This window comes from Melanostigma gelatinosum (assembly GCF_949748355.1).
Source record: "Melanostigma gelatinosum genome assembly, chromosome: 20".
NCBI lineage: Eukaryota > Metazoa > Chordata > Actinopteri > Perciformes > Zoarcidae > Melanostigma > Melanostigma gelatinosum.
The window spans coordinates 2435742-2463677 of NC_136653.1; the positions used below are offsets into that span (position 1 = coordinate 2435742).

General features: G+C 45.1%; 1 protein-coding gene across 2 annotated transcripts in view; it reads left to right on the top strand.

Moving 5' to 3' along the window:
• Positions 1 to 714: 714 nt before the first annotated feature.
• The window catches only part of arhgef4 (Rho guanine nucleotide exchange factor (GEF) 4), a gene marked incomplete at its 5' end in the record, with an annotated part of 95729 nt that continues 68507 nt past the window's right edge, over positions 715 to 27936 (top strand). The window contains 2 exons of one of the 2 annotated variants that reach the window (XM_079291698.1): positions 715 to 843; positions 1240 to 1369. In XM_079291698.1, the coding sequence (XP_079147824.1) occupies positions 835 to 843; positions 1240 to 1369 (139 nt within the window). Of the gene's footprint in view, positions 844 to 1239; positions 1370 to 7971; positions 8234 to 27936 lie in introns of those variants that run through there. The other variant, XM_079291697.1, reaches the window with a different exon arrangement.

The following is a 27936-nucleotide window of genomic DNA, read 5'->3' on the forward strand; positions in this document are numbered from 1 at the left end:
GTCAACAGTATCTTTATTCTCTGCTGCCTTGTAATACACCATCACATCTGCAATATGCTTAGATCGGCCAATAATATCCGCCAGCGACTCTGTGTTAAAATTTTTTTAGCAGCACAGCTCCGGAAGTGCAGTGGCTGGCCAAATTATATTCACCAGGCTGACTAATATCACACATTTTGCTGGATAAAATTAGTTTTCCAGTAGGCTGTGAGGATTATACAGGAAGAAAACAGCCTTGGTTTTATTTGTTGATTCTGGTCTTCTTTCCAAACAATAAAATTGGAATGCTCATGACGCTTGGAATCTCCATCAATCTTTGCAGACGCCATTAATACTTTCAGAACACAGCAAGAGAAGTGCCGTCCAAGTATAAGATCCTGTAGTCATATAATGTCCATCCTCATGTCATATTATACAAATAAGTTCCTTTGATAATCTTGACTGTCCTTTATCCAAAGTTACAATCACAAACTAAAGTTAAAAGTATCCACAGTCCTGCACTGTACCTGGGGGACTAAACGGGATTGGAGTTGTTATAGAAAACGGTGACTGGGACTAACCAGTAAACTGTGCACTCAAAAGGGCACACAACGCGATGCCAGCCAGTCCAGATCAAGAAGGCTGTTGGAGCTGAAGGATGAAGGGAAGGCCTCTGTGGGTCTTGGTGGGATGAGGACTGGCTGCTGGATGGATGTGGGCTTTGACGGTGGCCAGCAGCAAAGACGAACATTTTCAGACGACATCTGGTTTGAAGAGCAAAAGAAAAACAAACGCAAACTGGCCAGAGCCATCAGGGGGAGCTTGGGACAACTCAACACACTGTTATCTGAGGACATGGACAAAGTAAGATGTGGCTCCAGCATCATGAGCTGCCAAAGCAAAGATCCAAACCTTAGAAGTCTTTGTAATACTCATCTTCTCCCTTCTCTGCCTTGCTTCTGAGTTTCCATTCCTCCTGCACAGTCTGTTTCTCTCTGGTGGTTTCTGACAGGTTATCTTTGATATGAAGCCTGTTATCACTAAACTTTCTGTTTCAGGCATGGCGTCCTAATTTCCACTCTTCTTTACATTCATTTCTTTATCACCATTCTTCTTCTATTCATTTATTTTTTACGATTGCATTTTACTCTGATGTATTGATTGAGTGATTGTTGTTCACAGGTTCATGTCGAGGTCATCATTAGCAGGCAGTCGGTGATAATATCCGTGACTTGAAGTAATCATCTTTCAATCCCACAGACTGATGCTGGAGTCATCTTGGGGCCCATTGAGGCCTTCCGGGGTATGCCCCTCAAAGCCCACTGCTTCTCTCAGAGCACCCCCATTGGTCTTGACTGCCTGGGCTGGAAAAGACACATCTCCTCCTCCTGTAAGTACCCACTCTGTTCAAATCTTTTTAGAATTTAAAAAAAGTTAAGATTAAACCAATTTGAACCTGTGACATTTTGGTAACTAGATCGTCAAAATCATGTTTTATGACTCCGCGTACACAATAGCCATTATGTTTTTGGGTTGTTCGTCTGTCCGTAGCATGTCTAATCCTAATGTCTAATAGGATAAAATTATGACAATTTGGTGAGACATGGATGCAAACCAGTGGCGGGCCGTGCATTTTATACCTGGGCCTTCACTGCTGTCCTGCATCTGAAACACAGCTACGGTTATTATTTGTTTCATGTAAAAATGAAGCCAACACCTGTAGATACACTATCTGCTGAGAGTGCACCCACTGTCATGTGGGTGTGAGTTATGTTCGTATGGTTTCTAATGTGTGTATTGCATGTACCAATGTGTCATGGTCAGATTTATCTTTCGAGTGGGAGTTGAAAGCCTTTTCCTGATGCCGCCCGGCATAACGTGAATCTTTTTTTATCACAGATCAGCTGTTCTTTCCCAGCCCAAATGGCCTTTGCTTGCCTTTTCCATGATCGTCTTACCACACACCTGCTATGCCTGTTTAGTAGTAAAGACAGCCTTACCACACACCTGCTATGCCTCTTTAGTAGTAAAGACAGCCTTACCACACACCTGCTATGCCTCTTTAGCAGTAAAGACAGCCTTACCACACACCTGCTAGGCCTCTTTAGTATTAAAGACAGGTGTGTGGTAAGACACCACACACCTGCTAGGCCTCTTTAGTAGTAAAGACAGTCTTACCACACACCTGCTATGCCTCTTTAGTAGTAAAGACAGCCTGACCACACACCTGCTATGAGTCTTTAGTATTAAAGACAGCCTTACCACACACCTGCTATGAGTCTTTAGTATTAAAGACAGCCTTACCACACACCTGCTATGCCTCTTTAGTATTAAAGACAGCCTTACCACACACCTGCTATGCCTCTTTAGCGGTAAAGACAGCCTTACCACACACCTGCTATGTCTCTTTAGTGGTAAAGACAGCCTTACCACGCGCCTGCTACGCCTCTTTAGGAGTAAAGACAGCCTTACCACACACCTGCTATGCCTCTTTAGCATTAAAGACAGCCTTACCACACACCTGCTATGCCTCTTTAGTGGTAAAGACAGCCTTATCACGCGCCTGCTACGCCTCTTTAGTAGTAAAGACAGCCTTACCACACACCTGCTATGCCTCTTTAGTAGTAAAGACAGCCTTACCACACACCTGCTATGACTCTTAAGTAGTAAAGACAGCCTTACCACACACCTGCTATGCCTCTTTAGTGGTAAAGACAGCCTTATCACGCGCCTGCTACGCCTCTTTAGTAGTAAAGACAGCCTTACCACACACCTGCTATGCCTCTTTAGTAGTAAAGACAGCCTTACCACACACCTGATATGACTCTTTAGTACTAAAGACAGCCTTACCACACACCTGCTATGACTCTTAAGTAGTAAAGACAGCCTTACCACACACCTGCTATGACTCTTTAGTGGTAAAGACAGCCTTACCACACACCTGCTATGCCTCTTTAGTAGTAAAGACAGCCTTACCACACACCTGCTATGACTCTTTAGTGGTAAAGACAGCCTTACCACACACCTGCTATGTCTCTTTAGTACTAAAGACAGCCTTACCACACACCTGCTATGACTCTTAAGTAGTAAAGACAGCCTTACCACACACCTGCTATGCCTCTTTAGTGGTAAAGACAGCCTTATCACGCGCCTGCTACGCCTCTTTAGTAGTAAAGACAGCCTTACCACACACCTGCTATGCCTCTTTAGTAGTAAAGACAGCCTTACCACACACCTGATATGACTCTTTAGTACTAAAGACAGCCTTACCACACACCTGCTATGACTCTTAAGTAGTAAAGACAGCCTTACCACACACCTGCTATGACTCTTTAGTGGTAAAGACAGCCTTACCACACACCTGCTATGCCTCTTTAGTAGTAAAGACAGCCTTACCACACACCTGCTATGTCTCTTTAGTAGTAAAGACAGCCTTACCACACACCTGCTATGTCTCTTTAGTAGTAAAGACAGCCTTACCACACACCTGCTATGTCTCTTTAGTAGTAAAGACAGCCTTACCACACACCTGCTATGCCTCTTTAGTAGTAAAGACAGCCTTACCACACACCTGCTATGTCTCTTTAGTAGTAAAGACAGCCTTATCACACACCTGCTATGCCTCTTTAGTAATAAAGACAGCCTTATCACATACCTGCTATGAGTCTTAAGTAGTAAAGACAGCCTTACCACACACCTGCTATCTCTCTTTAGTAGTAAAGACAGCCTTACCACACACCTGCTATGTCTCTTTAGTAGTAAAGACAGCCTTATCACACACCTGCTATGCCTCTTTAGTAATAAAGACAGCCTTATCACATACCTGCTATGAGTCTTAAGTAGTAAAGACAGCCTTACCACACACCTGCTATGTCTCTTTAGTAGTAAAGACAGCCTTACCACACACCTGCTATGCCTCTTTAGTAGTAAAGACAGCCTTATCACACACCTGCTATGACTCTTAAGTAGTAAAGACAGCCTTACCACACACCTGCTATGTCTCTTTAGTAGTAAAGACAGCCTTACCACACACCTGCTATGCCTCTTTAGTAGTAAAGACAGCCTTATCACACACCTGCTATGACTCTTAAGTAGTAAAGACAGCCTTACCACACACCTGCTATGTCTCTTTAGTAGTAAAGACAGCCTTACCACACACCTGCTATGTCTCTTTAGTAGTAAAGACAGCCTTACCACACACCTGCTATGCCTCTTTAGTAGTAAAGACAGCCTTACCACACACCTGCTATGTCTCTTTAGTAGTAAAGACAGCCTTATCACACACCTGCTATGCCTCTTTAGTAATAAAGACAGCCTTATCACATACCTGCTATGAGTCTTAAGTAGTAAAGACAGCCTTACCACACACCTGCTATGTCTCTTTAGTAGTAAAGACAGCCTTACCACACACCTGCTATGTCTCTTTAGTAGTAAAGACAGCCTTATCACACACCTGCTATGCCTCTTTAGTAATAAAGACAGCCTTATCACATACCTGCTATGAGTCTTAAGTAGTAAAGACAGCCTTACCACACACCTGCTATGTCTCTTTAGTAGTAAAGACAGCCTTACCACACACCTGCTATGCCTCTTTAGTAGTAAAGACAGCCTTATCACACACCTGCTATGACTCTTAAGTAGTAAAGACAGCCTTACCACACACCTGCTATGTCTCTTTAGTAGTAAAGACAGCCTTACCACACACCTGCTATGCCTCTTTAGTAGTAAAGACAGCCTTATCACACACCTGCTATGACTCTTAAGTAGTAAAGACAGCCTTACCACACACCTGCTATGTCTCTTTAGTAGTAAAGACAGCCTTACCACACACCTGCTATGCCTCTTTAGTAGTAAAGACAGCCTTATCACACACCTGCAATGACTCTTTAGCAGTAAAGACAGCCTTACCACACACCTGCTATGTCTCTTTAGTAGTAAAGACAGCCTTACCACACACCTGCTATGTCTCTTTAGTAGTAAAGACAGCCTTACCACACACCTGCTATGCGATTAAAAGCATCAAAACATAAGGCAAAAGATAGGGAGATTTAAAAATAGTTAAGAACATTGATTGAAACATTAAAAACAGTCAGTAAAACATTGAAAAGCTACAAATAGAATAAAAGTTGCAGTGCAGTTTAAGAAATAGAATACAGTAGTAAAATGCAGAAATGTATGAAATTGATTAATATCCTTGAATCTGGTTCAATTAAAGGCAGCAGGAAACAGAAAAGTCTTTAATCTTGATTTAAAGGAGCTGAGGGTCTCAGACTAATTAACAGACTAGCTATCATGTCTACATAGTATCATACTGCTGTAGTGACGTTAACCTCACCATCATTCTTTTTTTTTCTTCTTTTTTTAAAATAAAAAATAAAATAAAATACTGCTGTAGTGACGTTAACCTCACCATCATCATCATCATCATCATCATCATCATCATCATCATCATCATCATCATCATCCTCCTTTCAGTGACAGTACACACCTGGGTTGTGGTTCCTGAAAGCATCCCCTGTCTGGGACACATAGTTTTTTTTGCCATTTTTCTAAATATGCCTAACATTTGTCCTCGCTATGTGTCCATGCAGATGTGTTGTCTAGATTTGGAGATAATGCAGATCATGTTGTGAAGGATAGGTATTTCCAGAGAAAACAGCTGTTCTGTGGGTTATCCACACTAACAGGGGCACTGTCTGTACAAAGCTGAACCTCAATTGTATTGGGGTGGAGGCAGAAACAGCAACTTAACAGCAGCTGGAAATCAGTTTTTTGCTGACCTTAGGTGTCTTAACTTTGAAATGGCAGTGTTTAGGTGATTGATCAACACAAAATTATAAACTATTTTTACAGTTAATGGTTAGCATTAAATTACATGTCAATATTGCACTGGTTCCAGACTCTCAAATGTAAATGTTAGCTAATTGTCTGAGCCTTCTATCATAGTAAACATATATCTTCATGGGTTGCCACCAGTTTGGGGAAATGTGGTGTTTCACTATTTTCTTTGACATGCTTTGGAGCAATCTGTTAATCTGCTAATTAGTGAATAATTGGAAGACAATTAATAATGAAACACTCATCAGTTGCAGGTGTATATCTAACTTGGCCTGTCTCTCAGTACACAGTGACATCACTGTTCACTGTGGTCAGAAGTGCAAGACTCACTCAACCACAGAGGGCAGTAAACAGCCTATTGTAAAAAAATCTGATCTAGTTCAGCCACTATCATCCCCCTCCACTATGGCAATACAAGCTTTATTTATTTATTGTTTGATTTAATTATTCAATTATTGTTTTGATTGATTTGATTGATTTGAATTATTCAAATTCGGATTGTACTGGCTTAGTAGGCTACAATCCATTATATATAATCTATTATCTATTGGAACATAATGTATTACATAGATGTTGCATGTTGAACATTATCAACATAAAAACAGAGCCAGTACGTCAGAAGATTCTGGAGCCTGATCTAAATATCTGCTCTGTAATGGTGCGTTCACACCGGTCGCGTTGATTTTTTGACGCGCGTCGAGATTACATACAAAGTCTATGCACAGACGCGATGAGACTGGCGCGCCGCGATTTTGCGATGGCGCGGCGCGTTGGACGCGTTATTGCAGTGCGGTGGACGCGGTGGACGCGGTGGACGCCGCAAAATCGCCAACGCGCGAGTTGAAATTTTTCAACTTCAGCGACATAATCGCGTGACGCTGTGGCGCGATAGCCTATCAGCGTTGAGTTGCTCCCCCTGTCATCACTGGCTTCCTGCCGTTGTTGAATCAGGAAATAAATCCTGTAGCCGTCTGTGTTCACCCAGAGCTCTACGATACCTCATATCAACAGAGACCGGACCAAACTATGCGTATACATGTGTGTGTGTAAACCATACGATACAAACAATGAATAGACGCTGCCGTATTTACGTCTACGTGACGTTATTGAGTGCTGGTGGAGCTGCTACGATGTTAGCATAGCCTAGCACCGATCCATCAGAGCTCCATTGAGAAGACAAGTAACCTACAAATCGGCGGCATCATTACGTAGTTATTTCGGAGTCCCTTTTTGTCGGAGAAGACAAGTACAAATCGGCATCATTACGTAGTTATTTCGGAGTCCCTTTTTGTCGGTTTATTGCCGTAGAATCACAGCCAAATCAGTTTATTTTGTGTTCCTACAGCTGTAGTAAACAGCGACCGGTGGCTTGCTAGACACAGTGAATACAGCTCGATACAATCCACGGAGCTCCTCTGAACAATATTATGAACCAGACATGACGGCGTTTGGCATTCCGATGTTTGAGGGACTTCCACAACACGTACAAACACGTCCTTATTCCTTTCACGGTTGACAGCGGAAAGAAATGGCTGCCAGGTGAATGGCTTCCAGGACGATAAACCACGCCCCCTCTCCGGCGCTACGAGATTTTGCGGCGTTTGGTGTGAACACGACCGGCGGCGCGTTGGACGCGATTGTGCAGTGCGTTGGACGCTTTTTTGCAGTGCGTCAAAAAATCAACGCGACCGGTGTGAACGCAGCATAACTCGCTGTGGATTTGAAAACCAACAGAGAATGAGCACTGTGTGTGTTTGGGAGGCGGAAGAAGGTGGTGGGGGCTGTTTTCATCTCCTCTGCATGGATAGGCCACTGCAACATTCGTGAGCCGTCCATGCTGCAGAACCCCCTTGCAGGACCCCCACTGATGTCAGCTGAGAGAGCGAGAGCGAGAGAGAGAGAGACTGCTTCAAATCTGCTCTACTGTGAATGGAAGAAGGAAGCAGCAAGTTGACAGTTGGAGCTTACCTCAGCGAATTGGGCCGCAGATATCACCAAGGAGGCTTCCTCCTCCTCTTTTTACTCCTCCTCCTCCTCTGCGCTCTCGCCTTGGGAATAACCACCTGCTCAGCCGTCTCGCCTCCTCTTCATCTCCACTTATTTCCTCACTCCCCACCTCTATTTCCTCCCTTTTTGTGGTGCATTCAAATCGGGATGCGGACCCAGCAGGGCTTGGAGGGGGGCGTGTCCCTGCCTGGGGGCAGCTGTGGCAGCAGCGGCAGCTCGGGGCTGTCGCCTGGGTCCGACTCGGACGGAGGTAGCCCAACAGCCAGAAGGGTGGACAGCATGGTGGACGGAGGTCTCAGGGTGGGTGGATGTATGGGTGGAGGAGGCATAGGAGGAGGTAGCTTGGGCGGAACTCTGAGGGGGGTCTTGTCTCGCTATTGGAGCTTGGAGAGTCTGCATTCGACCACAGGTAAGTGCCTTCCACACATGATGCAGGTCTGTGCAGATCTCCCTCTAGATCACTGGATTGCTGAGGCCTATGTTATTAAAAAGTCACCTTTTCATGCACATGGGTAGGCCATGCTCTCTATGCTATATGTGACCACACCAGCAGACCGACACATTGCCATGACGTTTGTTTTTCAGGGTTGGATTGGATGTACAGTGTGTGTGCGTGCGTCACTCCAGCCAATGGGCTGACACTCGACAGGGTCTGTGCTGTGTTGATGTGTTTGGGTGGGCCGGCTGCCTCGCTTTCTAGTCACGCAGAAAGAGACAGAAAATACCAACAGCGTCGCCTTTTACAGTTTCTTTCAATCCCTATGTCTGCTACACACATGCTCGCATATGTGCTCTCTGTGTTTGTTGCACTCAAGGTCCTCAGGTAGCATGAAGAATCAGGAGTCAGAACTTGGGCTGGGTATCATTTGAAGTTATTCAAAGTCATTGCTGAGATGAAATGCATATTTTGGCACATTTGTCAGGTTATTTGAAAGTGACAGCACGTAGATGAAAGAGAGAGAGGAGAAAAGGAGGAATGACATGAGCAACAAAGTTTCCCAAGCGTAGTCAAACCAGCAACATCAAGCCGTGGCCACCAGGACGCCAATGTTAAAGGCTACTTTGCTCCATATCCTATTCTAAGAAATAAACATTTTTCAAAAAGGCTGTTTGAACAAATCTCTTTCGCAAACACAAAATATCTATAGTGTAAACTCAAATATAACATAAAATATTCTGAAACCAACAACATTTCCCAAAGGTTCCCAGACCCCACTCAATGACGACATCTTCATATTGATTGCTTTATTTGACTAACAGCCCAAAAGTCAAAGATATTACATTTTTATCAAATTAACAAAGACATCAAGCTTTCTGAGAAAATGGAAACACGTTTGACTTTTTCACTTGATACATAACTTCATGATTAATGAGGTTTGTAAACGAGCCCTCTTCACTCCTAGAGGCAAAAGGCAGAAAAAATAAACTGCTAAAGGTAAACGGACTGTAGTTGTTCAGTGATTTTCTAGTCTTCCGACCACTTAAAGCGCTTTCACACTTCATGTCATCATTCCCCCATTCACACCCATTCATACACTGATGGCAGGGGCTACCATGCCCAGCAGGACTAACATACATTCATACTCTTGGTGTCTTGCCCAAGGAGCCAGTAATCAAACCCTGAGCTTCTGTAGGGATGACCCGTTCTACCGTCGGCTCTACCTTCTGAGCCAACGTCGCCCTAAGCAGTACCTGCCTTCATGTGATTTGGTGCGGTTAAGCTACAGTACATGTAAATCACTTGAATTTATTAAGTTGCAAATGAATGTCTTATATTGATGTCAATATAGATAATAGAAGCCTACATATATAAACTCAAACACTTGATTCCCCCAATCTTCTTCTTCAACAAACCAGTTAGAATGGAGAAGATAGCTGAGAACACATTTTGTAGTTAAGCAGTTTCTCTGAGCATTGTATTAAGGTTAGGCAGAATGCAGTATCTATTATGTATTTTATTTCACTTTTATTCCAGGAAGTCCCTTGAAGTAGACCTGACCAGAAAGACAGCACAACAGTTACAGTTGAGATATAAATAAAACACAGACAGGAAATACAATCATCAGACACACAAGGAAGAGACTAATTCCAGCTCAAATAAAGCAGTTCAGTTTCTCAATTACATAGACTACTCTTAACATTTTATGTAGGGAGAATGCTGGAGGTCTGTGTCAGGAGATTACACATGAGGGGAGTTTCTCCAGCATGGCATAGTATACACAAATATACAAGTGAAGATGTCTCTGTAGACTTAGTGACAGCCAGTCTACCAAATTTAAAGTGCACAATGATGAGTAGAGGAACCAGTATTATGTATCATAAAGCACTGTGGTATGCACAATCTAAAAGGTATACAGGTTGTAACAGCCCCGGGGTGGTCAGGGGTGTTACTGGACAATATGCAATACTTATAAAGACACGGAGACGTAAAGACGTGGCAATGAAATACTTTACTGGGATATTGGGAACGACACAGCAGCCACACAGCCAATACAAGTCCGTTAAGCAAGAGAAGGGTCTAGGTGCAGTTCCGGGGTCTGATACACAAGGCGCAATTCTCGTACGGTCCAGGGATGGGGCAGGGGCGTCGTTCTCCTCCAAGCAGGGGTCAGTAGCCGGGGGCAATCCAGTGGGGGTAGTCTTCCGTTCCAGGGTCGTTGGCTAAGTAGTCTCACAATCTCTCACCGTCTTGAATGGTTTCACCTAAGTTACTTCCCCCGACTTCACATCTTCCTTCTCCTTTTATCTCCGCCCATGAAGCTCCCCTGGCCGGCTCTCTCAGGTGTGCCTGGTTGCGCTGATTGCCTGCTGGCACTAAGGGGGCGTGTGCAAAGTGCAATCCATTTCTCTCTGGTAGTCTGTAGTACCTTCCTGCCATCACTACTCCCTGGGCTCGCCCACCCCGGCTGCCACACACCCCCCCCCTTAAATCTGACCTGGGGGGAGGACTGCTCCAGGAACACCAGGCGTCCCTGCGGGACAAGGCATCGGCGTTTCCGTGAGCGGCACCGGATCTGTGGACGACAGAGAAGGCATAGGGCTGCAGAGACAGAAACCAGCGGGTGACCCGGGCGTTATTTTCTTTATTTCTTGACATCCATACCAATGGGGCATGGTCGGTGACCAGAGTGAACTTTCGTCCCAATAAGTAGTATTTGAGCTCGCCCAGGGCCCACTTGATGGCTAGGCATTCTTTTTCCACTGTGGAATATTTCTGTTCCCTGGGCAAGAGTTTTCTGCTGATGTATGTTATCGGGTGTTCCTCACCATTTTGTACTTGGGCCAGGACGGCGCCTACCCCGGTCTCTGATGCGTCGGTCTGGACCACCAACGGTTTCTCAAAGTCCGGGGTCACCAACACTGGTTCTGAACACAGCACCCTCTTGAGGTTCTCGAAGGCCTCCTCTGTCTCTGCTGTCCACTGGATCCGCTCTGGCAGCCGGTTTCCTGTTAGGTCCGTCAGGGGAGCTGCAAGGGAGGAAAAGTGGGGGACAAATCGCCTGTAATAGCTCGCCAGTCCAATAAATGCCCTTACTTGTTTCTTGGTGCGGGGGCGGGGCCATTCCCGGATCGCCTCGACCTTCCCCACCTGGGGCTTGACGCAACCTCGCCCAATGGTGTACCCCAGGTAATCCGCATCTCGGAGGCCGAGGCGACACTTTTTGGGGTTAGCTGTTAGCCCCGCTCCCCTCAGGGCTCGGAGCACGGCGTCGACCCGACGCAGGTGGGTCCCCCACTCCTCCCCATGTACGACGATGTCGTCTAGGTACGCCGCGGCATACTCTCGGTGGGGCCGAAGGACTTGGTCCATCAGCCTCTGGTAGGTAGGTGGGGCCCCGTGGAGACCGAAGGGGAGCCGTTTGTACTGGTACAGCCCCTCGGGGGTGGCGAAGGCTGTCTTCTCTCGGGCCTCGGGGGCCAAGGCCACTTGCCAGTAGCCCTTCGTGAGGTCCAGGGTGGTAATGAATCTGGCACTCCCTACCCGTTCGATCATCTCGTCCACTCGTGGCATCGGGTAGGCGTCGAATTTGGAGATCTGGTTGAGCTGGCGGAAGTCATTGCAGAACCTGACTGAGCCGTCAGGTTTGGGGACGAGGACGATGGGGCTACACCACTCGCTTCTGGAGGGCTCGATTATGTCCGCCTGCAACATTTTGCGTACCTCTGTCTCAATGGCGGTCCTCCTGGCTTCTGGCACCCGATACGGCCTGAGACGTACCTTCTTCCCAGGTTCGGTATGTATGTGATGGTGGATGAGGTCGGTGTACCCCGGCTCTGGGGAGAAGACGTCCCGGAATCGGTCCACTAGCTCGCGGAGGTCTTGCTTTTGGCTGGGGGTCAGCTGCTCTCCCATGGGGACCTCTACTGCCTCCGTCTTTCCTGTGGTGGGAGGGGAAGAGAGAGAGAGGGAAAATAGGGCCTCACGGGCCACCCATTTTTTTAGCAGGTTAATGTGATACACCTTTGTTGGATGTCGTCGCCCTGGTTGTCTTACCCTGTAGTTCACTTCTCCTATTTTTTCCATTATTTCATAGGGTCCATTCCACCGAGCCAGGAATTTGCACTCAGATGTGGGGACTAATACCAGGACTCGGTCCCCCGGGCTAAATTCTCTGGGCTGGGTTCCCCTATTGTAGACCCGGGCTTGGGCAGTCTGGGCCTCGGCCATGTGTTCTCGAACCATCGGCCAAATTGTTGCCATTCTCTCTCTTACCTCTTCCACGTGTTCCACCAGCGTACGGTGGGGTGATGGCTGGTGTTCCCAGGCCTCTTTGGCCAGGTCGAGGAGTCCCCGGGGCCGTCTTCCGTACAGCAGCTCGAAGGGGGAAAATCCCGTGGAGGCCTGGGGAACCTCACGAATGGAGAACATGAGGAAAGGGAGCAGCTGATCCCAATTACGTCCGTCTGCCTCCATGGCTTTCCGGAGCATCCGTTTCAGGGTCTGATTAAACCTCTCTACTAGGCCGTCTGTCTGCGGGTGGTATACCGACGTTCTTAACTGGTTTACCTTCATTAGCCCGCACAGGTCCCTCATGATTCTTGACATGAAGGGGGTCCCCTGATCAGTCAAGATCTCGTCCGGGATGCCTACACGAGAAAATAACATCATTAATTCCCTGGCAATACCTTTGGTGGCCATGGTCCGAAGGGGAATGGCCTCTGGGTAGCGAGTGGCGTAATCCAGCACCACCAAGATGTACTGGAATCCCTTACTGGACCTTGGGAGGGGTCCCACCAAATCCATCGCAATCCTACTGAAGGGGATTGAAATAATGGGTAAGGGGATCAGCGGATTGCGATGGTGCGGCTGGGGGGCGACCCGCTGGCAGTCCGGACAGCTCCGGCAGTAGTCCTCCACCGTTTTTTTCACCCCGGGCCAGTAAAACCGGGCCTTGATTCTGTCCAGGGTTTTCTCCACCCCCAGGTGGGCCCCCAACAGGTGGGTGTGGGCCATCTGGAGCACCACCGACACAAAAGGGCGGGGCACCAATAACAACTCAAGGGGTGCCCCGTCCTTCATTACCACTTGATACAACAGATTAGCTTTAATGGCAAAGTGAGGGTAAATTAGTTGTCTTACCCCATCCATGGGTTTGCCGTCCACCACGGACACCTGTCGCAGGGCATTTTGGAGGTTGGCGTCCTCCAGCTGGGCGGTCCCGAAGCGTCCCGCTAGAGGGGCAGGCAGGGGTTGGTCCTCGGGGTTTAGTGGGAACAAATCAGCCCAGGCGTCCTCACTGGCCTGGCTTGGATCCCTTTCTTCGGGGGCTGGAAGAGGGTCCTCCTCCCTGGCTGGACGGATGGCGGCTTCCGCGGCCCGGACGGCGGCGCTGGCGGCGCCTTCTGAGAGGGGGGACGTGGAGCTCAGGGGGTCGGCCCCCTGGAACCCACACAACTTTCCTGGTGTGCGGTGTGGTTTTCGTGGTGGGGCTTTCTTCCCGTTGGCCAGGCCTCTCCATAGCCCCGGGAAGACAGTGGAGTCCCTTCCGATCAGGAGGTCCACCGGTAGGTCGGGTACCACCCCTGCCGGTCCGGTGCTCTTCCCCTGGGTGGTGTGAAGCTCTAGGATCGCGGTGGGGTAGTCTCTGGTCTCCCCGTGAATACAGGTGACTGATACGGTACTTTTCAGATAGGGTAGCTCGACGAAGTCGGGGCGGACGAGGGTGACGGCGCTGCCGGAGTCGACCAGGGCGGTCGCGTCCTGCCCGTTCGCTCGTACTGGGGTGAGTGGGGCCAAATCGCCCTGTTGGGCCCAACAGGTGGTCAGTAGTCCACAGGGGTGACTAGTCTCGCTAGCTGTGGGCATGGGGGCGTCCCCCCGCTGTGGGCAGTTCCAGGCAATATGTCCCATCTCCCCACAGTCATAACACCTGCGGGTGTCGGGGTTTAACAGGGATCTGCGCTGGGGGGTTTCCACGGGAGGGGTCCTCATGGCCGGCTCTCGTGGGGAATCTCCATGTTTCAACAGTCGGGGCCGGGGGGATAGTCTTCCGTTCCAGGGTCGTTGGCTAAGTAGTCTCACAATCTCTCACCGTCTTGAATGGTTTCACCTAAGTTACTTCCCCCGACTTCACATCTTCCTTCTCCTTTTATCTCCGCCCATGAAGCTCCCCTGGCCGGCTCTCTCAGGTGTGCCTGGTTGCGCTGATTGCCTGCTGGCACTAAGGGGGCGTGTGCAAAGTGCAATCCATTTCTCTCTGGTAGTCTGTAGTACCTTCCTGCCATCACTACTCCCTGGGCTCGCCCACCCCGGCTGCCACAAGGTATAAAAGAGGCAGTATGTATTTAGACAACTTCCCCTGCAGTTCAAAACGCATCAAAATGCTGCAGCCTCCACCTTTTTTCTGGCTAACGTGGTAACTGCACTCTTTGCAGGGGAGGACTTTGGTCAGCCTTTAAATATTTCTGGACACATAATACACACAGAGAGAAGCCTTTAACTCCCAGCACTTTGTAAACTTATAGAACTTTAAACTACTCATGAGTTTAGCAACAATACATGGACCTAAAAATATCTCCAAATAAACAACATCATAAATTCCCACATCTTTTAATAACCAACCTCAGTTACCATGCCAATGGTGTCTGTGGTCTAAAGGCTAAAGTGTATACTAGTTCTTAATGGCCACCCTCTTTTCAAACACTGTTAGATGATCCAAAGAACACTTTATTTGATGACTCAGGCCCGTAGGTGTTATGATGTGGGGTGTTTCACGGACCCAAATGCAGACTCAGACAGCAAAGTTCTATTTCAAAACCAAGGTTCGTTCATTTCTCTCAGTCAAGGGAAAAAACAGGAAACGGACAAAGTCAATAGGAGGCATCTCCACGCCTCCGCCCGGTTCCAAGCCGGGAAGTGGCTAATCCTGCGGAGCGGCAGACGAAGCCGACAGGAAAACTGTCAAACGTCAATACGGAGGCTCGGATCTTAGCCGGGAAGTGGCCGGTACAAGTACAAACCCGAGGCTCGACACTGTACGGCAGGCAGGTCGGAAAAACGAGAGGCAACATTAGTAGCGGATCTTCAGAGAGTGAACAAATGGACTACTCACGGGTCGGAATACCAGGTAGGTAGGTGGACGGACTGACAACTGGGATGAGAGTGACAAGAGTATTTATGTCAGCTGGAGGCAATCACAGGAGATGAGGCACAGCTGTGCCTACGGAGAGAGGCGCGGCAGTGGGCGGGACTCTTAGGAGGACACTACTGAGGGAAATACAGCCGAGTTAGACATAAATCCTCACAGTAGGTGCCTGAACTCAACTAAAGCTTACTTATAGTGGTGGTGGAACAGAAAGCCCTCATATGAATCAATACTGCCAAATAATCCCGACGTGCTGATTGGAGCATTAGATAAGACTCGAAGACTTGTTGGTCGGAAAACATGTACAAGTATCTACCTAAGGCTCATTTTGTGTTGCGGAGGGAGTGAAGGGCAGTTTGGGGTGGATATTTCTATTGATGAGATCAGAAGAGAAGTTTAATGTGATTTATGTTGGAGGATGTTTTTTCTTCTTTTATTGGAAGCAGGGGGAACGTGAAATAGCCCTCCAGTTAGTGCTGGCAAAGTTACAGAAGGACTTCCTTCTCATGTACGGCTCACTCACATCAGAAAATGGCTTAGCAAAATTCATTTGCAACTCATGGAAGAGAGAAGCTCCACTGGTATCGCTGCTCTTTCAGCAGAGCAGGCTTGTATAGAATTGCAAAGTGCAAAACATCTTATATGTTGCTGTCAAAGGTACTGTAAACACTTTTGAAGGTTTGAATTCACTGTTCTAATTCTAGTCAAGCTCTTTGACAAAGTGCTCCGGAAATGCACCCTACCCCTGTGAGTGAATCCATCGATTTTATTCGTTGAAATGAATTCATTTTGACATGCAATGTTTCTGTTTTAGATTATGGTGCAGTGGGTCCCGAAAAGCAAGAATTAACCAAACTTATCCTGTTACTTAAGGGTCCCAAATTTGCAACACCTTATGAATGCAATTCTGCTCATCATCTGAATATGTTTCTCTCTCCGTAACCATATATAATGTTCACTGTGATGGGACATGTTATAAGGATTTTTAGAGTAGGAATGAAATGAATGGCTACTAGGAACAACTCAACAAAAGACTTTTCATCAGTTGTTGGAATCTGGCTGCAAAGATTTGTCCCCATTCAGAAACAAGAATATAACTGAGGTCCAACACTGATGTTGGTGATAAGGTCTGGCAGTCAAGTTCTTCCTCGCCAAACATTTCTTTGTGTAGCCTTTTTCAGCATGGCGCATAAGTCATGTGTTTCCTTTTTGGGGATTTATGGTGTATGCTTGTTTCTGCTTTCTGTCTTCGCACTGGAACTGAGCCAAGCTGTACCAAACAATTACCAACACCTTTGTAATAGTAATGGTTTTTGTATGTTGTAACAAAGGGACACACAAACTGTTGGCACAAAGTTGAAAGCACACAACTATCTTAAGTATCTTGGTTTATTTTCTCTTCATTGGAAGTGAAGGGCCTGTACCAAACCAGGAAAACACAAATCCAGAACAAATATATCTGGACAGGGGTTTCCATACATTTGACAAAATAGTTGTTGGGACTTCACCATGTGGCTGAAACTGAAAAGCCTGGACTGGTTTAACCACGCTATTCTTCATCAGGCGTTAAAATCTCACCAATGTGTGAGATTTCTTTCAAACCAGTTTACTGGTGCCTCATTGGACGAAGGCCACAGGAACCCTAAGGAGCTTCTGTGACATGGCCCTGACGTCACTGAGACTATAAACATCAGCGCATACCTTTTCTCTGCGCCATCCGACTCTGCTTGGCTGAAAGGAAGCAGAACCAACGTTGTTGCTTTTAAGAAAACCCAAAGAATAGTTCTCCATTGCTGGTCGAACAATAGACTGTTTTGGATCCCGAAGGAGGAGCGGATAACTTGCCCCATTCTCCTCAACTTTAACCTCAAGTTAGCTGTACTGTTATCGTGTTGTTGTGTATTTTTGCGGACTGCCGAGTTCGTTCAGTGCTGTGTAAAATTACTGTTTTTCAATACTGTTGTAAGAGTGCTGTTCCATGCAGCTGTAATAGTGTTGTGTTTAGATCAGTCACCACGAGTAAGGTTGGTAACTGTAACTTTATCAGTTGAAAAACCAGTGAGGCAGCGGCCGAATCTGAGTTCACCAGTCGGCTTTCTGTGTGATAGAGAAACAGTTGCTGTATTTTACTGCGGCGGTGAGGATCTGCCTTGCTTTGAGTGTTTCTTTCCTTTTCCTTGTTGTTTAAACTGACCCACTCACACATACACATACTCATACACAGATATAGTCTGTGCTGTTACAGACACACACACAGACACACACACACACACACACACACACACACACACACACACACACACACACACACACACACACACATAAACACACAGGTAGTATGCTTGTATTTTTATAGTAGTTGTTTGTTGGTTTATGATATTATTGACTTGATCAGTAATGTTAAGTAAATAAACTCTGGTAGTTTTCTGTGATTACTCTGTGCATGTGTGTTGTGACAATACCTGGTTGTTGTAGTCAGTGCTCGGATTCTAACCTCCACTGCTCACTCTGAATGTGGAATAGTACCTTAACTATTGATAATTTAAGTGAACACCAATTTTGAGGCTTAATTTATAGTTTGGTTATTGGTCCCTGATCCGTAGTGTAAGTATATTTTATTCCTGAACCCTGAGTCTATTCCCTCAACCCTTTTTAGAATGAATTCTCCTCCATTTACCATCATACACCATTGAGCTGCTGTCTCCCAGCAACGCTGCGTCCCATCCTCTACAGGGCTTTGTCAGGCTTGACCCCAAACCACCACTACCCATGTCTCTTCCTTGCACTCAGTGCTGTACGTCCCCATTGACAGTACAATTAGTCCTCATGATGTTGCAAGTGTGAGGTCATGTGTGTAAATATGGCTGTAACTGGCCCATTCTCGTTTTAACTCTTGCCTCTGTGTGGGCCTGTAAATCAAAGCAGGGCCAGCTGGCAACTGTACCACACACACACACACACGCACACACATACACAACTGCCAAATATCCTCATCTGTGGGGCAAGAAAGAGTGGGGGAGGAGGGTGGGATGTCTGAAAGCATCCATCACAAAAAATGGGAAGCACAGGGCTCTCTGGGAAATAAGTCGCTGTGGAACAGCCATTCAGCCTGAGGGGTCTTCGTGTTCTACCTCTGCTGAAGTTACTTCGTTGGGATGGGGGCAGGGGAAACAAAGAACAGTACTACTGCAATGACTTCCTAAGTTTTCTCTCATTGTGAACTCCTTGTCATTTAATCCATCACCTTAGCTGAACAGTCTGTGTTAATAGGGCATGACCAAAGAAAGGGATATTTCCTGGCCACAAGGCATTGTGTCAAGTTGAGGACATTAAAGTAAAATAGCCATCACAGCCACCTGCTGCCATCAAGTTTGCATTAGACACCAGGGGAAAGCGCTCGCAGTCTGAAAGCACTTTGTATGCTAGCATGCCAATGAAAGCCACATACGTGTAAACCAGACAAAACATTTGAGTTTTGCATGGCAGAGAGAATTATACCTTTTACCAAAACAAATCATTTGGCTTATACTTTCCACATATTTTGGGTTGTTTTTGTACGCAAATTACATGACAAGAATTAGAGATTGACTGATGAATCAGTTTGGATGATTGATTGGCGCATATAGGACGTTTTACAAACTATTGTTATAGGTGGAGCTGAGCTCCGATGGTTGGCGATGGCTGCACAGCCGGTACCACTCACTCCAGGACGTACAGTAGAGCTCTGTATGGAGGCTCCACACACAATGTAAACCATCACTTCAGGATGTTTTCTTCTGATTCAATTCTGAGTCACAAAAACCTGGTTAATTATAAACACTGTATGAAAAAGTGGCCAACTTGCTGCAGAGGTAAAGCTTGTCATAAACTCGGTGATGAAGAGGCAATTCATTTTCACTTTTCTCTTTCAAAAATGTAAAGTTCCTCCCACTTCGACTTTTTTATGGTTAGTTTGATGTTCAGTGATCCAGATGTATCTATTAATTTAGGTCAATATTACTTTGATGTTATATTCTTGGGGGGGGGATCAAGTAGATTGAGACAAACTGAAAAAATCAGAAGGATGTAGATGTTATTTCAGAATTATCTCGGAACAACTGTTCATACTGTTTGCCCATCTCATTTTCTGGTTTGAACTACAGGTTGTGAACATCAATCAGGCTGACACGCAACCTTTTCTGTCTTGTCAGCCAATAAAAGGTGATAACAGATTATTTAATTTTAAAAAAAGTCAGGTACTTGCAATTGTTGCAATTAACAAGATCAGATTTGATAAGGAATAAAAAAAAATCTGATTTGATACTGGATTTGAATGTGAAAACATGCTATTGAAACTCAACTCTTGAAGGGCATCACACAGAGAATCACCCTAAAGACCAATGATAATCCGTATTGCAAAACATTGTCCTTATCTCTGACAACGATCAATACAACGTTGTTGAACGTTTCCCTCCAGTGAACATGAGTGTCAAACCAGAAGCACCATCTGAAGTGCTGGGAGCAATTAACTCCGCTTAATGGCATTGTTGTCTCTAAACAGCCCATTACTTCATGGTGGTTCCATAAAGAGATGTCGTTTGGGGGGCACATGATGTCATGCAGCAGCTGAGAGGTTTTTCCTCAAATCAATAGTCTCCAGTGTTTTTCCTTCAATGATGATTGATCAAACAGTAAATTAGAACTGAAATATTGGTGTTTGTTTTTCCTCTCAGACTCATTCATAATCTTTTGAGAGCAGATCATAATGTCCTATTAATGATGTAATTCATGATGCCCATGATTTATGATAACTTATATTACCTCGTGTTCTGGTTCTGTGACCCTTCTCTATTTGTGTGGGGACAAATGTAAGTACATTCTGATGACACCTGTGCTTGGTAGTGGTTTATGTGATTGGCCTTGCTTTAGTACAAGTGGACCCAGTAGTCTAGTAGGGTCCAGCTGCTAGGGGGACACATGGAGGCCAACAATAATCATTTCCATCCTAAATATAATCCATCCAAACTTTTATTTTGAACCAGAATATTCACCGTTACTTATTAAACAAATAAACTTTGTATTTTTTCTGCTTTGTTGGAGCATTAAAATATGTAAAAGGTACGATGGTGACCATGGTAAACATTAAACATACCAAACATCAACATGTTAAAAGTTCTAAATTCAATATTCAGAACATTTATATCTCATCAAACAACTATCATCTATGTAAAGACATGGAGGAGTAAAGTCTACCTGAGCAGAGAAGGAAGTCTCTCTCTCCCTGTGTGTGCTGTTATCAGAGCTTCTCCTTGCTTTGTTGATACAGCCGGCCGGCTGCATGTGCATGTTAGTGTTGGTGCATGATGGTGCATGTGAGCGTGCACACCTTTGTACCAGATTAAACGTCAATTACTGAACAGCAGATGAAGTCTTTTGAATATTGTGTTTACACTTAATTGATTTTCTTTTCTCTCTTCATGTCCTTCGAGTCTCCTCCCTGTGAGGTGCATATAACAGACCTCTATAATGTGTGTTACGCACGGTGACCCCGCACAATTTAAAATTTTTTTATTTCATAATAAAAAAAATTTAAATGTATTTTAATTAAAAAATTTTATTCTTTTTATTTGATTTATTAAAATTGTATTCCCTGTCAAAATGTTTTAAATTTATCAGGAAATAATCAGTAATAAACAAATAGGAGGCCTTTTGTTTGAAACTAACAAAAGTGAAACAAGAGTAAATCCTCAGCTATTGATGCACGAACTGAAGGGAATCTTGCCGGCGACGGACAAACCTTTGCTGCCCGCCAGAGGGACCACGAATCCACGAGACTCTTGCCTCGAGGTTCGGTCACTCCCTGTAAGCACCCCTGATGCAATAAACGACTGCGAGAAGGGGGAGATAACTTTTTTCAGTTCGTTCTCTATATGATTTGCTCACCTGACCTTACTGGGAGAAGGGGGGAGGAAGGGTCCCCACATTCCTTTCCCTGCGTTGCCCCATGTACTTCCCTGCTTTAAGAGAGACTTCTACCGGTAGCTAAGTTTGCACTAAATAGTCTTAAATTGCCAACGCGAGCCAGGTCGATGGCTCGCTTGCTTTCCCCCCCGAATCGCCCCACAGTGACTCACATTGATAGTGTAATCGGTCGCTCGGAATAGCAGTCGTTATAAAAGTCCTGTATTAACTTTTGTTTCATTTAGGTTTTAATCTTTAAAATTGATTGGTCCCTGCTTTTAGAGCAGAAAAATGAAGAAACAGACTCGATCGAAGAAACTAATTCGTTACTTATTTATTTTTGTTCAAATCAAAGTATATTCTCTTGGTCCAAATACAGAGAAAAAATGGTTAACTGAAAAATATAAGAAAAATCAACAAGTGTTTAAAGCAGTTTACAGACAGAGTCCAATTGTGCGGAGAAAAAGTTTAAATATTAACCTAACGCAGCTTCACCTTGCGACCGTCTCTCCTCCACACAACTCTAAAACTCAACCAAGTATCTTTAAAAACTCTGACTCAGCCAGCAGACTGTCTCCCAATCTACGGAGGAAAAAGTTAAAGATTAAACGAGCGCAGGACTAGACCTGGTGGGCTTCTCTCCTGACTCAACTCAAAAAAATCAACAAAGTATTCTTAAAAACTCTGACTCTCAAAGTCCGGAGATCTGCAAGAAGTTAAAGCTTTACCCCCGCGCAGGCAGATACCCGCACGGGGGTCTCCCTCTCTAAGCTCTCTTCAACTCAGCTCTTCTTGACTCAGCTCCCCCGACTCAGCTCCTTTCTTCTCGAAAACCGAGAGTTTTCATACTCTTAACAACACCTGGGGCAAGTACCCCCTCCCTCCTTTCATGCTGACTCTGTGGTCATAAATGTCGTCATAACTCGTGAGTTCAGAGACATGGTGGCACCCGGCCGGGCCTGAGGCAGAACGCCATCAGAATGCAAACCTCAGCAAACCTCGGCCGATGTCCCCTGAGTGAACCTATGGGCAAAGCCCTGCTATCGTGTGTGTGTGTGTGTGACAACAGAAACATGTCTGTGCGACAGGTGAAATCTTATAAGAGACTCAGAGTCATATGCCTCTCTGTTTTAACTCCTGATAACCAGGACATTTACATGTAGAGGCATCACAATTTCGCAAACACCTCCAACATGTTTAACATGTGATGCAGCATTAAAAAACTTGATTTAGCATAACAATGTGTAATCAAGAGCCTCCCTGTGGCTAGCTGCACCTGAACCACACAGAAAGCTGAAATGATTTATCTTTGTTGGAGAAAGAGGAGAGGATGAAAACAAAGATTGCCTCCCTGTCTCTGCTCTCTCATTGGGAGGAGGATAGTGAGTACTCTTTCCCCTTAAAATAGATTTCATCTGATGGCAAAACATGACAACCCAGGCTGAGAAGAACTGAGGCCAAAACTCTTGTCCTTTGTCTTTCTGTGACTCTTCATCCCATCCATCGCTCTCTGGCTTTTCCTTGCTCTCACCTCGTTGCCTCTCTGTCCGTCACCTCTGGGAAGAGCAGAAAAGCGTGAGCAGGTTTTGCACGAGGTTTGATGGTACAGTGGCCTACATGCTGGCTGCTCACTTTAGTGTTGAATGACAGGTGTCTGTTAGAGAAAGTGCTCCGCTGTCCCTGCAGTAGGTGTTGGTGAGGGTGGTCCGGGTTATCCAATATGGATGATAGTTTCTTCAGTGTCCTCCTCTCCACCACCTTTTCCAGAGTGTCCAGTTTGCAGCCAATGATGGAGCCGGCCTTCTTAACCAGTTTGTTAAGTCTGTTGGTGCACCGGCTCCAATGCTGCTCCCCAAGCAGACTACGGAGAAGTACAGTGCACTGGCCACAACAGACCGGTAGAATATCTCCAACATCTTGCTGCACACGTTAAATGATCAACGTTTCCTCAAGAAAAAGAGTCGACTCATCTCCTTCTTGTACACAGCGTTGATGTTGGTTTTCAGTTGGTCTTCAGTCTTCAGTGTGTCAGAACCACAGTGGTTCAGAACAATCATAGTCCTATGAGGGGCTACATGCAGCGACAGGTGTGGTGTAGGTGTATGTGCCATGACGCGAAGTGGTGACTGTTCTTTCAATAGCATCAGTTATATCTGCGCTGGAGAGTATTTCTATATTGAAAGAAGTGCAAAGAACCGCACTCAAGGCTTTTCTCTTCTCCTGACTCACTTCTTCCTGCCACGTATTTTTTGAAAGTGCCTGCCCTTTTCCAAACAGTTTCCAATGACGGCTTCTCAGAGGGTTCTGTGTGACGAACCCTCAGGTGCGTCTGGTTAGAGATGTGTCATGACCATGTCAGGTTCTCTGTGATGCTAATTCCCAGGAACTTAAAACTAATGATAGCTGACAGCTGTTCTGACAGCGATTCAACACAATCATTACAATTTGCATTTCTTCTTCCACGAGCTTCTCATTGACAGCTCTATGAGTGCTGGTGCTGGCAAAAATATTGATATGCAAACAGATGTTAGAGGGCATATTCTATATGCCTTTGGGAGTGCCAATAAGGCTCCTGCACAGACGCCCAGTTCCACAGTGATTGAGATTTACCAAAAGCAGGCATACAGGTGTCTTTAAAAGTCTGAAGAAAATAACGCCGATGACTGTTCTTGTGCATACACTACATTTTTGTTGTGAATCTACACAGAGTTTTATGCAGAGTGCAGCGGTGAGAAAAAACAACAACGACTGGAAGTCTATTTTTCTGCATCACTGATGGATTTCAAACTTGTTTTGTTGTTGAAACCTTCATTAATGACTGTTGTTATTTTTTTAACTCTGTGGATCAGTGACAAGTCACATGGAATCCACTGATACATTTTCATATCAATTCATCATTTAACATTTTTGAAAAGTGAATTATGCTGCCCGTTTCATAAAGTAGAAGCAGGGCAAGTGTCAAAATGTCATTCATTAATCCATCATTGATGCAGCCTATGTGGGAACTGACAATACCGTCTTCATGACTTTCCAATTTGCCGCTTCATTTCCATATTGGTTTTGTGATGTGTTCGATCAATACAGAGCAGATACAGAGCGCTACAGTGTCAGTGGCATCACAGCAATGTCTACCTTTCCCTCCTCGTTTTGTCCTTCATCCGCCCATCCCCCCGTTCACTCCTCTTCTCCATCCTGGCCTTCCCCATTTCTCTAATAATGCAGGTGAAGCATAAATGATGGATTCCCCATTTGTAAATTAAGTATTATATATATATTAAAAACCAATTATTAAGGGGTTGTAGATGATTAATAAAATAATTTATAAAGTGTTAGTAAATGATTAAGAACTTATTTAGATGTACATTATTCATGCATTTATATATATATAATGATTTAGATATGCACTAATGGGTAGGGACTATGTTAATATATGCTTTATAAATGTGTAGTAATACTGCAATTCATGATTAATTCAGGTAGTTACTTAGTTAAGTATTTTGTGTTATTAATCATCTACAACTCCTTAATAATTATTTTTTAATATATACAATACTTCATTTACAAATGGGGAATCCATCATTTCTAAAGTATGAAAACACAATCAGGAAACACATAATAGACAAGCTAATAAGCTTGTCTATTATGTGTTTCCTGATTGTGTATTCTTGATTAATAAATCAAGAATAAAACATTTATAACTGTTGTTATACATTGTATACTAATGAACATTAATGTAGGAACAATACCTTACAAATGATGTATTAAGTGTTTCCTCATACTTTACTAATGCTTCATAGCGTGTAGTTGTTATATATAAGTGTTACCCAGACCTGTGTATGTGTGTGTGTGTGTGTGTGTGTCACATTCCATTCCTGTGGCAGTAGTGTGCGTGTGTCCTGGTACTGTTTACAGTCTTGGCTTTCATATACTGCCCATGTAAGGCAGAGAGCCAGAGGAAGAATTCAGCTCAGCCTGGCACTTCCTTGCACGCACTTTAAACACCCCCCCCCCCTTCCCCTCCTCCCTCCTCTCTCTATTATTCCCACACTTTCTCTCACTCTGTCATTTCTCTCCGCCTCACTTGGTCGGAGCCTGTGAGTCCTCATCCGAGAAGATCAGTTGTGAGTCCTCACTCCTCTGTCGCACAGTGATGCCGGGCTGTAAACGTTGCTGTCATTGTCTTTGTGACGATGTGTATATTAGACTGGTATATCAGAGGCCTTTTAACACTGACAAGATTTTATTTTATTTTTTAAAACTACTGCTCCCTCCGCATACTTGTCATCCATGCACTGTATTTATCTGGGATCCTGTGTGTATATTTTTTCCTTGTGTGGATAGAAATCAGATGTTTTTACTGAATGCGTGCTAAACTACTGCTGCACCTCAGCTCCAAACATCCTTCCGTTTGCAGTCACGTGTCAGATTTAAAACACAAATCTGCCAACTAGCTGGTTTTGAGGCTGAAGATTTTTTTACACAATACTAATTTACATTTGGACACCATATTGATTATATAACAAAGAAGAACATATTTTTTAGACTTGGACAATTGTGTTACAACTGAGATGTCATAACAGTAATGATGAGCTGTTTTCTACTGTTTATTTCCCTGAATAAATATATTTGTGTTCCAAGTGAGCCTGTAGTACAGACTCTACAAATATAGATATAATGTGAGTCACATGATTGATAAAAGAAGCGGAACACAGTAAAATAAAAGTGATATTTCTACAAGCTTAATCATGTCTGTCCTAATGGAGTGGCTGGTCACATAAAGAAGTGAGGGTTGGTAAGAGAAGACTGTGTATATCTGACCCAGCGTCTGTTTGGTACGCTGATCTGTGTCAGCCTGCAGTGTTTGAAGATAATGTCATTACTCCTCTCTGGCCTGTTAATCCCAGTGGATGTGACACTGTTAGACCGACAGACAGTTTGAGATGATCCACTGCACAACCTGCCACATGCTCCGCTCATCCACGTCATCATTCACTCTCATAATTACAGCACACATAATCCTCCCTCCAAAACACACAGCACTGTTTCACCTCTGGGATTCCACCCTAACCCATTTTCCTTTACAATACTCCGAGGCTCAGCTGTTTTGAAACCCACCTGGACGCCTTTGCACTGGATATTAGAGGACAAATCCAGTTTAGTAAACTGTACAGTACAGTTAACTACTAATGCATGGGGACAGTCTCAAACTGGGTTGGATGATTTGGGGCCCTCGGGGTAGGGGACAGTCGAAGGGTCATCACGAAGCCCAGTTTCCCACCAGTCTAGTGCCCCCGGCTGGATTTATTATGGCTGACAGATTGGGAGGGCCTCTTCCACTTATGCAAGACAACTTTTCCCACTGTAACTATCTATAAAAGCAGCAATAACACTGGACAACTGGGACCAGCACACATCTGTGTCCTGTGCTGAGCTGGGTGTGTTTCTATTGTGTGAATGTGTGTATTTATGAAGACCACAGTGGTGGGCCGTCAGGGCCAGCAAAGCCTTCTCTGCTGGCCTAGACAGAATCACAAAGTTATAGCTATTTTATAATTTAATTATTTTTCATAAATACACTACAAACCAAGCCAGAAATCTAGGTGTAGTTATGGATTCAGACCTCAACCTGAACAGCCATATCAAGACAATTACAAAATCAGCCTACTATCACCTGAAGAATATATCAAGGATTAGAGGACTTATGTCTCAACAGGATTTGGAAAAACTTGTCCATGCATTTATCTTCAGCAGACTGGACTACTCTCAGGGAGACATCGATTATTGTTTCAATGTATGTTTTAAATCTCCTTTACTTTTGCCTTTATGCTTTTAATGGTTTCATGTTGTTGAACACGGTGGATGTTTTGCGAAATCGTGATGTCTCTACCGGCAAAGCCTTGGTTAAATCAGGCATATGACTCTGAGGCTCTTATAAGATTGCACCTGTCACACAGACATGTTTCTGTTGTCAGACACACACACACACGAGAGCAGGATGGTCTCACAGACTCACACACACCCATGCTTGCTTCTCGGGTTCACGCCGAGGGCAAAAAAGGGCCAGACGTTCAAGCAGAGGGCGAAGGCGGGGGCGCCACCATGTCGGCCGGAGATAAAAGAGGCACTTGAACAGGTGTCGGATCATTAGGGTAGACAAAGACAAAGTCACTAGACCGAGTCGGCAGTCGTAGGAATGTAAGGTCATTAATCAAGTACAAGATCAAAGCATACCCAAGTTTAAGGTCACGTGGGAGAAAGGGGGAATTTATGTGTCATCAATCAAGTTATGTGTGAAGTGCTCGGGGCCCCCAGCCCCAGAAGAGTATAAATAGTGACAGTTTTAAACCAAGAGCAAGTTGTGCGGAGTCGTGTGAGCAAGTTGTGCGGAGTCGTGTGAGCAGTCGTGTGAGCAGTCGTGTGAGCGGTCGTGTGAGGAGTCTCAAACAAGAACCCCGTGCAGGCAGAAGCCTGCACGGGGGTAGAACTTTAAACTTCTTGCAGACCTCCGGACTTTGAGAGTCAGAGTTTTTAAGAATACTTGGAAGATTTTTTGAAGTTGAGTCAGGACAGAAGCTCACTCGGTCTA